This window comes from Nyctereutes procyonoides, unplaced genomic scaffold (assembly GCF_905146905.1).
Source record: "Nyctereutes procyonoides isolate TBG_1078 unplaced genomic scaffold, NYPRO_anot_genome, whole genome shotgun sequence".
In the NCBI taxonomy this organism is placed as follows: domain Eukaryota; kingdom Metazoa; phylum Chordata; class Mammalia; order Carnivora; family Canidae; genus Nyctereutes; species Nyctereutes procyonoides.
Window position 1 is genome coordinate 25,883,035 of NW_026575082.1, and position 9,559 is coordinate 25,892,593.

General features: G+C 45.3%; 1 protein-coding gene across 3 annotated transcripts in view; it reads right to left on the reverse strand.

The window, feature by feature from the left end:
* LOC129514484 (telomere-associated protein RIF1-like) overlaps positions 1-5,415 on the reverse strand; it is a 55,595-nt gene extending 50,180 nt beyond the window's left edge. For 2 of the 3 annotated variants that reach the window (XM_055333074.1, XM_055333072.1), the window contains exons 1-4: positions 5,263-5,415; positions 4,952-5,065; positions 4,440-4,518; positions 251-347 (exon numbers count right to left, since the gene is read on the reverse strand). In XM_055333074.1, the coding sequence (XP_055189049.1) occupies positions 251-347; positions 4,440-4,518; positions 4,952-5,055 (280 nt within the window). In that variant the 5' untranslated portion in view covers positions 5,056-5,065; positions 5,263-5,415. The remainder of the gene's footprint in view (positions 1-250; positions 348-4,439; positions 4,519-4,951; positions 5,066-5,262) is intronic. The other variant, XM_055333073.1, reaches the window with a different exon arrangement.
* Positions 5,416-9,559: the final 4,144 nt, after the last annotated feature.

Sequence of the window (9,559 nt, forward strand, 5' to 3'; positions counted from 1 at the left end):
TTATCAAGTTAACTTGATAGCTATGTCTAGAAAAAACAAGCTTTTAAAAAATGATAACCCAAAGATTATTTCTTTCTCAAAAGCAAATCCCAAACTACAATTTACAAAAGTAATACAAAAGTAACAGTATTTTTAACGTTATCAAACTAAATTTATAAACTCTAAAAATATTTTTTGTGTCAGTGTCAGACATTTCTCAACCAAGTGCTAAAACATAAACTCTAAAAATGTTATGCCATAATAAATTTACCTGATAATCCCACAGTAATTTTGGGATTATATAAGCAAAACCCCAAAGCCTGTAGAGCAGCACTACGGAGGTCTGAATTTTGACTGGAAATGTGAATCTAAAAAACAAAAAGTACATTATAAGCAATTATGATTGTAAATATATTCTCAGGGAACAAAAGTCGCCCAGAAAATAAAATTGTTTTAATCCAATCAACCAACAAATGTTTGAGGAATAAAATCAGGAGGCCATCTATACAGCTTGGCAAAGAAAGGAAGAGCACTAGAAAGGGATCACACCAAAAAAGAATGTTTCTCTTAAAAAAAAAACAAAAAACAAAAAAACAAACAGCTCCACACAGCTGAAAGCAATAAAAGAGCCAACAAACGGAAAATGCTAAAGACACCTCCACAAAAGGTAAGCAAGACACTCAAAAACACAATCTAGCATCCTAGCTCTAGAGTAGAGCGACACTTCTAAGACAGAGCGTGTTGGAATGTAACATTTACGGAGGATCTAAAATGACGGGAGCTTTAAACATTATCTCAATGTTTTAAAAGAAATCCCTACTTTGTAGACTGGAAAATCTGAACGATCAAATGGATTTGAAGCCCAACCCATATCATGCATGTAAAATCCATAAAATCCCAAACCTGTCAAAGGTAGTCTTGTTATATTCCCTAACCTACATTTCTTTGTAACTTTTTCTTGGTACCATTTCCTATTCCAAATTGATTTCTCTTTAAATCCCCTCACTGCTCTGAACCAGATATCTTTTTTTTTAAAGATTTATTTTTTATTTATTTATGATAGACAGAGAGAGAGGCAGAGACATAGGCAGAGGGAGAGGGAGAAGCAGGCTCCATGCCAGGAGCCCGACGCAGGACTCGATCCCGGGACTCCAGGATCGCGCCCTGGGCCAAAGGCAGCTGCGAAACCGCTGAGCCAGCCAGGGATTCCCCCTTAACCAGATATCCAAGGAATACTCAGCTATTTGCTGCTCTCGAGCAGGAAAAATAAGTATATAGACACTTCCCTGGGGTACTCTTTTTATAATTAAATGAAACAATTCTAAAAAACAAGCACTAGAGCATAGGACATTAAAACAACCAGTCCTAGGGGCAGCCTGGGTGGCTCAGCGGTTTAGCACCTTTAGCCCAGGGCCTGATTCTGGAGACCCGGGATCCCAAGTCAGGCTCCCTGCATGGAGCCTGCCTCTCCCCCCCCCCCCCAGTGTGTGTGCCTCATGAATAAGTTTTTTAAAAAATAAATAAATAAAACAACCAGTCCAGGGAAACCTTGTTGGGACTCCTCCTACTTCCCTAAGAACTTTTTCTGTAACCTCACTTAATAAAACTCTATTGTGGGCAGCCCCGGTGGCTCAGCGGTTTAGTGCTGCCTTGCTGCCTTCAGTCCAGATCGTGATCCTGAAGACCCGGGATTGAGTCCCACGTCGGGCTCCCTGCATAGAGCCTGCTTCTCCCTCTGCCTGTGTCTCTGCCCCCCTCTCTCTCTCTCTCTCTCATGAATAAATAAAATCTTAAAAAAAGATCTCTATTAAAAAAATAAAAATAAAACTCTTGCTTATTCACAAAAAATAAATAAAACAATTCAGACAACCACAGACAGTATTAAACATCTTAGACTGAGGGCTACTACTGTTAGCTCTTGGAAAATAAGCAGCTGTGATCAACTTTAAATATATATACCTTTAACTGTGTTGCCTTCAAGATTGTTGTGGGTGGGGTACCTAGGTGGTTCAGTCCTTTAAGTGACCAACTCTCTTGCTTTCAGCTCGGGTCATGATCTCAGGGTCCTGGGATTGAGTCCCAGTTCCCTCTTTCCCTCCCCCAAGCTCTTAGGTGCGCTCTCTCTCAAATAAATCTTAAAAAAAAAAAAAAAAGTCATCGGTTCCAGGGCACCTGGGTGATTTGGTTGGTTAAGCACCCAACTCTGGATTTTGGCCCAAGTCATGATCTCAGTCACGAGATGGAGCCCCATGTCGGGCTCTGGGTCAGCAGAGTCTGCTTTATATTCTTTTCCTCTGCCCCTCTCCCTCTCTCTAATAATAAATAAAGCTTAAAAAAAAAATGTTGTGGGTTCCTAGACTCAATACTAATAGAATTCTAAACAATACAGAAACATGTTACAGTTCACCTAACCTGGCTTTTGTTCTAAAGGAATTCAATTATCTTCACAGTACTTAATAACTCACCTAGAAAGCTTTTGTTGATTGTCAAGCTTCTGTTGACTTTCCTATCTAACCACCCACAGGCTTCCAAATAATTATTCATCAGACATTTAAGTTACAAACTCTATTAATCAACAGTGCAAGCAATAGAGTTCCTGATCCTGCACGTTCTCAAATACCAAATTTATGAAAATGCATGCTTTCATCACATCCAATAAACCACTGGGATGCGGAATATGATAATGAAGAAAAATGGGATATTACAATTAACACTGTGTAATAATATTATTAATAAGTCCCAAACCACTACACAAAAAAGTTCCTGCTTTACACAAACAAAAAGCACTGCTAACTAGCAGGAATACTTCTGGGCAGGCAGTACCTTAAATGCCTAACATTTAGCTGGAAATCGTGTTAAAATGTACATTAGATATCACGACAGAACACTTCTGTTTAAAAGCACGAAAGTCATAGAAATAAGAACTCTGTGGAAATGTAACTCATCTTCTTCATTCTAAAAAGAAGGAATGAATTTAGGGATTTGGGGGGGGGGGGGCTCAGTAGGTGAGCGTCTGTCTTTGGCCCACGGCATGATCCTGGCAACCTGGGAATGAGTCCCAGTCAGGCTCCCTGCATTGTGTCTCTGCCTCTCTCTCTCTCTCTCTCTTGCTGTGTATCTCATAAACAAATAAAATATAGATATATCCATAAATGAATACAGAGAAGGAATTTAGAAGTGTTAAGGACCATCGCAAAGCCACTGTGTACTTGAGGATCATATGTCCTCAGTCTGACGTTAAACTACAACACCTCCCTGCAAACAAGCAAGATAACCATAAAAACGGTTTTTTTAACCAGACAAGAGTAGCAAAAACTGATGGTGAGTGAAGATTAAAAAAAAAAGTCACCACAAAATTGATCAGACAAAATTAAAGAATCATTTACTTATCAGAAGTACATTCCTACAAAAAGACAAACATGAAATAATCCGATAACTGCTTTTAAAATTTGTGGAGGAGCCTGGCTTGCTCAGTGGGCAGGAGCGTAGGTCTCTTGATCTCAAGGTTGATTTGGAGCCCCAAATTAGATTTAGAGATTACTTAAGAATAAAATCTTTAAAAAAAAAAAAAAAAAAAAAAGCGGGAAGCCTGAAGCCCAGGTGGCTCAGTGGTTTAGCACCACCTTCCCCCCCAGGGCGTGACCCCGGGGTCCCGGGATCAAGTCCCGCCTCGGGCTCCCTGCTTGGAGCCTGCTTCTCCCTCTGCCTGTGTCTCTGCCTCTCTCTCTCATAAATAAATAAATAACATCTTTTAAAATAAGTAAATAAAAATAAAATAAATAAAACAAAAGCATAGATTTTTGTATTCAAGTGGCCTTGGGCAACATAGGGCAGATTAAACCAATTTGTTCTACGAAGTGGGGGTTCAAGAGAACCCTTCCAGGGAGATGGAGGATTAAGGAAGAGAAAACACGCAAGGTGTTTAAGAAAGTACTCGGCGGGGGCAGCCCGAGTGGCTCAGCGGTTGAGACTCTGCCTTCAGCCCAGGGCGTGATCCTGAAGTCCCAGGATCGAGTCCCACGTCGTGCTCCCTGCATGGAGCTTGCTTCTCCCTCTGCCTGTGCCTCTGCCTCTCTTTCTTATGAATAAACAAATAAAATCTTAAGAAAAAAAGGGGGGGGGAGGATCCCTTGGGTGGCTGAGCGGTTTGGCGCCTGCCTTTGGCCCAGGGCGCGATCCTGGAGTCAAGGGATCGAGTCCCACATCGGGCTCCCTGCATGGAGCCGGCTTCTCCCCCGGCCTGTGTCTCTGCCTCTCTCTCTCTCTGTCATAAATAAATAAATCTTAAAAAAAAAAAAAAAGGAAGTACCTGGCGCCTAATAAATCCTCAAACGGCCCTGTAGGAATCGCACTCTTATATCAAGCCTTTTTTTTTGGAGTCAGCTTAGAACTTTCTTTCCACCACACACATACAGACAAAAAAAAAAAAAAAAAAGACTATTCAGTAAACGGATACATACTTTCAAAACTCTGAGGAGCTGGGGAAGCCTTTTCTCGATTTCCGTAACGACTTCTTTCCCATCTTCTCCTGTCATTCGACTTAAAATCAGAAAGGACACAAGCTCACGCACATGGCGCGCGGAGGGCACCGCGGGGGCGCCCCGCACCCAGGCCTAAGGAACCCCCCGGGGGGGCAACGCCACGGGGCACCGCGCTTGACACCAACGCGCAGGAACGGCCGCCGAGGGGGCTTCCGCACGCACGGGGCGGGGGGGGGGGGCACGCGACGCCACACGCTACAGTGAGCGGCCGTGGTTTTCCAACAGTTGTTACCCCTGCGGGCGTCCGCACCTGCAGGGCGTGGAGGCACAGGGCGCCTGGCCGCCGGGGTCAAGAACCGCCCGCCGCCGCGCCCACCGGACACCGAACTTCCAGCCAACTTCCGCGGCGCGGCTCGGCGGCGGGACCCACGTGAGGGCTCCCCGCCCCCCCCCACGGGGGACCCCACGCCCCCCGCCCCCCGCAGCCTCACCTGCTCAGGGCCAGGTAAGCGTCGGCCTGCTCTCCGGGCGCGGCGGACGCGTCGTCGAGCGTCTCCAGCAGCGGCGCCAGGGGGCTCCCGGCCGGGGCCGTCATGTCGGCCGCCCTGCGCACGGACCGGAAGAGGACGCGACCCCTTGACCGCCCGGCCTCCCGCCCCCGCGTCCGGGCCGCTAACCGCCCCCCGCGCCCCCGCCCGGGCCGCTCCGCCGCCGCTCTCCCGGGCAGCTCCCCACGGGGGGAGGAGCCCCGCGGGGGCGGCGGGGCGGCGGGCCGAGGTCCGCCAGCGGGCCCGGCGCTTACCCCACGCACGCACAGCAGGGCCGTGTCCTCCCGCGGCGCCCGACTCCGCGGAACGCGACTCGCCCGGCGCGGCCTGTTTACTCTCGCGTGCGGTCCGCTCCCGGCGGGACCAAGATGGCGGCGGGGGCGGGCCCGCGGGCGCGCGGGAGTCGGGTAGGCCTGGCCGCGGAGCCCCGAGCGAGTCCAACAGGGCGGCGGCGCGCCGACGTCATCGATGGCCCCGCCCATCGCGGGGCTCCTCCCGGGGGCAGGCTCTGGCTGCGGACTGCGCCTGCGCGGGCGGGGCCTCGGCGCTCGGGCGGGGGCGTGTCCTTTCCTCCACGTCACTTGGTGGGAGGAGCTGGCTGCAGGGCGCCCGCCCGCGACCCAGAGCCTGACCCCGGGTCCCCGATGCTGTCCCCAGCGGGCCCCCCGCAGGGCGCCTACTGCTCCCCCGGCCTGGGTCTCCGCCCCCCAACTCTGTCTCTTCAATGCATAAATAAAATCTTTTAAAAAAAGACTAGAGTTGCATTTAGATTGCTGTACATTCCAACCCTGGCTCTGTGACTTCAGCAAATTAGCCAACCTTACTTTTTTTTTTTTAAGGTTTTATTTATGCAGGGAGCCCCCTGCGGGACCCACCGCTGAGCCGCCCAGGTGCCCCATGACCAACCTTTCTAGGCCTCCGTTTCCAACTCCGGAAAATAGGGATGGTCAAGGTAACCATTGCAGGTGAAAGTGAAGTGAGTACAGGTAGGAAAGAAGCCCTGAGTGTTAATTGAATTTAAATTTAAAAAAAAAATTTTTTTTTTTTTAAAGAAGCCTTTGGTTTTCACATTTTAAGTGTTCATAACAATGGCCTGGGGATATTTGTGGTTAAACTGCCAGATTTCTGGGCCCCACCCTTAGACATTGTGATTCCGAGGATTCAGTAAGTAGCTCCCAAAGATCTGCATTCTTTAATGTAGGCCCCAGGTGTTGAAGGGTGGGACTTGGCCCGGACTTCAGGCGTGGAGAAAGGACTGTGTATACTCTTGACAATTAAGGTGTCACCCTCCTTTTCCTAGGCCTCCGCCCTGCCCACATCACGCAGGATCGGACCAACCTCACACTAGGCATCTTATTTTTTGTTGTTGTTTGCTTTACTTTTTTTTTTTTATTTTTTTGTTTGTTTGTTTTTGCTTTCTGATGCCACTATTATTTTTATTTATTTTTATTTTATTTTATTTTTATTGCAGTTCAATTTGCCAACATATAGCGTAACACCCATAGCATCTTAGACTCGGCAGCAAGCGGTTCTTCCACTTTGGCCTCAGGTTTCAGATCCCCCACCTCTCCAGCCTCCACTTACAGACTCTACAACTCTCAGCTGCAGAGGTGGGTGCTGCATTTTGCCCTTCTCTGACTCTAGCCAGGTGTCTGCCAAACTAAACATTCAATACAGAACATCTTTCTTAAGAAAAAAAAAAAATGGAGGAAGAGAGGGAAGGAGACACACCGATTTTGTGAGCCAAGCTATGGAAATTAAAAACTTAAAAAACAGTGAAGAGTTGTAAGTCTGGGTAAAATGTAGAGACACTGTAGAAGTAATTATACAGAAAATTTTCAGTGCAGCCTGATAATGAGTTCTATAAGCTTCAGAGGGGAAAGGGCTCATTTTGTGGGGTTTGGCAAGACAAGATACTTAAGGTAAAGAAGTTATTACACAATAAATGAAATATGGACAAGTTGGCAACATAAGATTTCAGTAAAGTAGACCTGTTGTAGGTTGTAGACCTGTTACTGAAAGTAAGAGAGGATCTTAAAACCATAATATTAAAAAAAAAACACATAATATTTTTATGGTGGCTATGAGATTCCTGGAAACACTGAGCTTGCCTTAAGACAGTACCTCCGCCCAATCCTTCTGTGCCTTCCTGTGCTTTATTCACTGATACTGCATTATATATCTAGATTTTATTGTGTCTCTATCCGTGAGAATGGAAATTCCTTGAGTGTAGGGAATTTGTTTTAATCCTTTTTTTCCCTATTTATATCCCATTTACAAAGAAGAGGTTGGGGTGGTCATGTTGCTTGTACCTCTTTCGAATGCATAGTCCTGTGATCTTCCTAAAATGTTTCATAGTATTATTGTCACTACTGAGACTGAAATCCTTCCCATCAATCATAGAATAAATTTCAAAACTTTTGATGTAACACGTAGGCCAATGATGATTGGGCCACTGCTAACGTTTCATCTCCACCCTTATCCCCATGTCAGCCAAGTTTTGAACAGTCTACCACGATCTCTAACTCTTCTGTCGTTGAAGATCTGTGGTGTTCCTTGTGTATACAACATTAACTCCCTTTTTCAAGTGTGATAAATCAGAGTAGATTAAAACCACGCCTTTTTATTAAGTCCTTCCCCTTTATTCTTTCCCCAAGGAAAATTATTTAATTTTTTTTAAATATTTATTTATTTATATATTCATGAGAGACAGAGAGAGAGGCAGAGATCCAGGCAGAGGGAGAAGCAGGCTCCCTGTAGGGAGCCCCACCTGGGACTCGATATCAGGACCCCGGGGTCACGCCCCAGGTAGAAGTGAGGCGCTCAACCAGCCACCCAAGTGCCCCTCCCCAAGGAAATTAAATGCACCTACCTTCATGCTGACATTTTTTTTTTTTTTTGGAAACCTGTTAAATATCTCAGTAATTTATTGTTATTTACTTATTTTTTTAAAGATTTTAAGTAATCTCTACACTCAAAAAAAGAAAAAGTAATCTCTACACCCAATGTGTACCTCAAACTCAACAACCCTGAGATCAAGAGTTGCACACTCCACAGACTGAGTCAGCCAGACGTCCTATCATTGTTCAGTTCTGTATGTCTGAGCGGCCAGGTGCAGGGTTGGTCTGAGGAGAATTAGTTGTAGCCTGATATCAATCAGTGCTCCTCACTCTTTTTTGGTATTTTCTCATCTAAGGTGCTAAGAGATTACACAGAGTCTAGACAAATCCTCTTCCCCACCCAGACCCTTCTCTCCACACCCTTCCAAAGAGATTGTTATCCCTTTTCTTTTTAAAAAAAGGATGTTATTTATTCACAAGAGACACATAGAGAGGCAGAGACACAGGCAGAAGAAGAAGCAGGCTCCCTGCAGGGAGCCCGATGTGGGACTCCTCGGACTCGTGGGACTCCATCCCAGGACCCCGGGGTCACACCCTGAGCCAAAAGCAGATGCCCCACCCCTGAGCACCCCCCCTCCCTGGGCATCCCCTTAAGCTTCTCTTTTGTAGAAATTCTGGAACTACTACCATAGATCTTCTCTTACTAGGCAATAAATTCATAGTACCAGGCATTCAGTAAGTACATTTTGTTGTTGTTGTTTTTCATAATTACATTTTTAAAAAGATTTTATTTATTCACGAGAGACACAGAGAGAGAGAGAGGCAGAAACACAGGCAGAGGGAGAGGCAGGCTCCATGCAGGGAGCCCGATGTGGGGTCATGCCCTGGGCTGAAGGCAGACGCTCAACCCCTGAGCCCCCCAAGCGTACCATATAATTACATTTTTAATTAAATTTTTTATGTATTAATTCATCTGTCCTTTCATCTAATTATCCAACCAATATACAATTCCTGTCTCTCTGCCTCTTCAAACCGTAAATCTCTTTTTCTCCTCAGAACATCATAAAAAGCCTTGCACCTTCAATCCAGTGTCACTTCTAACTTGCACATTTCTGTCTCTAACCACCGCATTACTCAGCAAATATCAAGCCTATAATCTTAGGTCTCTCAATGACAACTTTCTCCTACTTGCCCCCAGTAGTCCTAATGATATTTTCTATCTAATAGGTGTTAGACCTGTCCACCCAATATCTACCTGGGATCCCAATCTGTGGCCTGAACATAATTATTTCAAGATTATAAAATTGCTTTTTTAACTGCTTTTCATCGAGTGCAGATGTTGCATGTACATTATCTCATTTATTCCTCACAGTGGTTCTAAAACAGTGAAGTACTCTTCCTGGATTTACAAATAAGCTTAAAGAGTTAAATAGAGAACTTTAATGTAGTCATACAGAACTCCAAAGCTAACTTATTTAAGTGACATTCATTCATTAGCATTTAACGAGCTCTACCCTGCATAAAGCACCCGTGGTGGTATGGTTTTCATAATAGATGTATTCTTGAACATGGTAAGAAGAATTCAGTATAAAGAGTCCTATGGAAGCTCACTGTTTACAGGACTCCTGTAGTTATTCCTTTAGTAAAGTATCTATCTGTGATCCAAATTACTGGAGTTAATGTAATAGCCCAGCTTTGGAACCAAATAGAT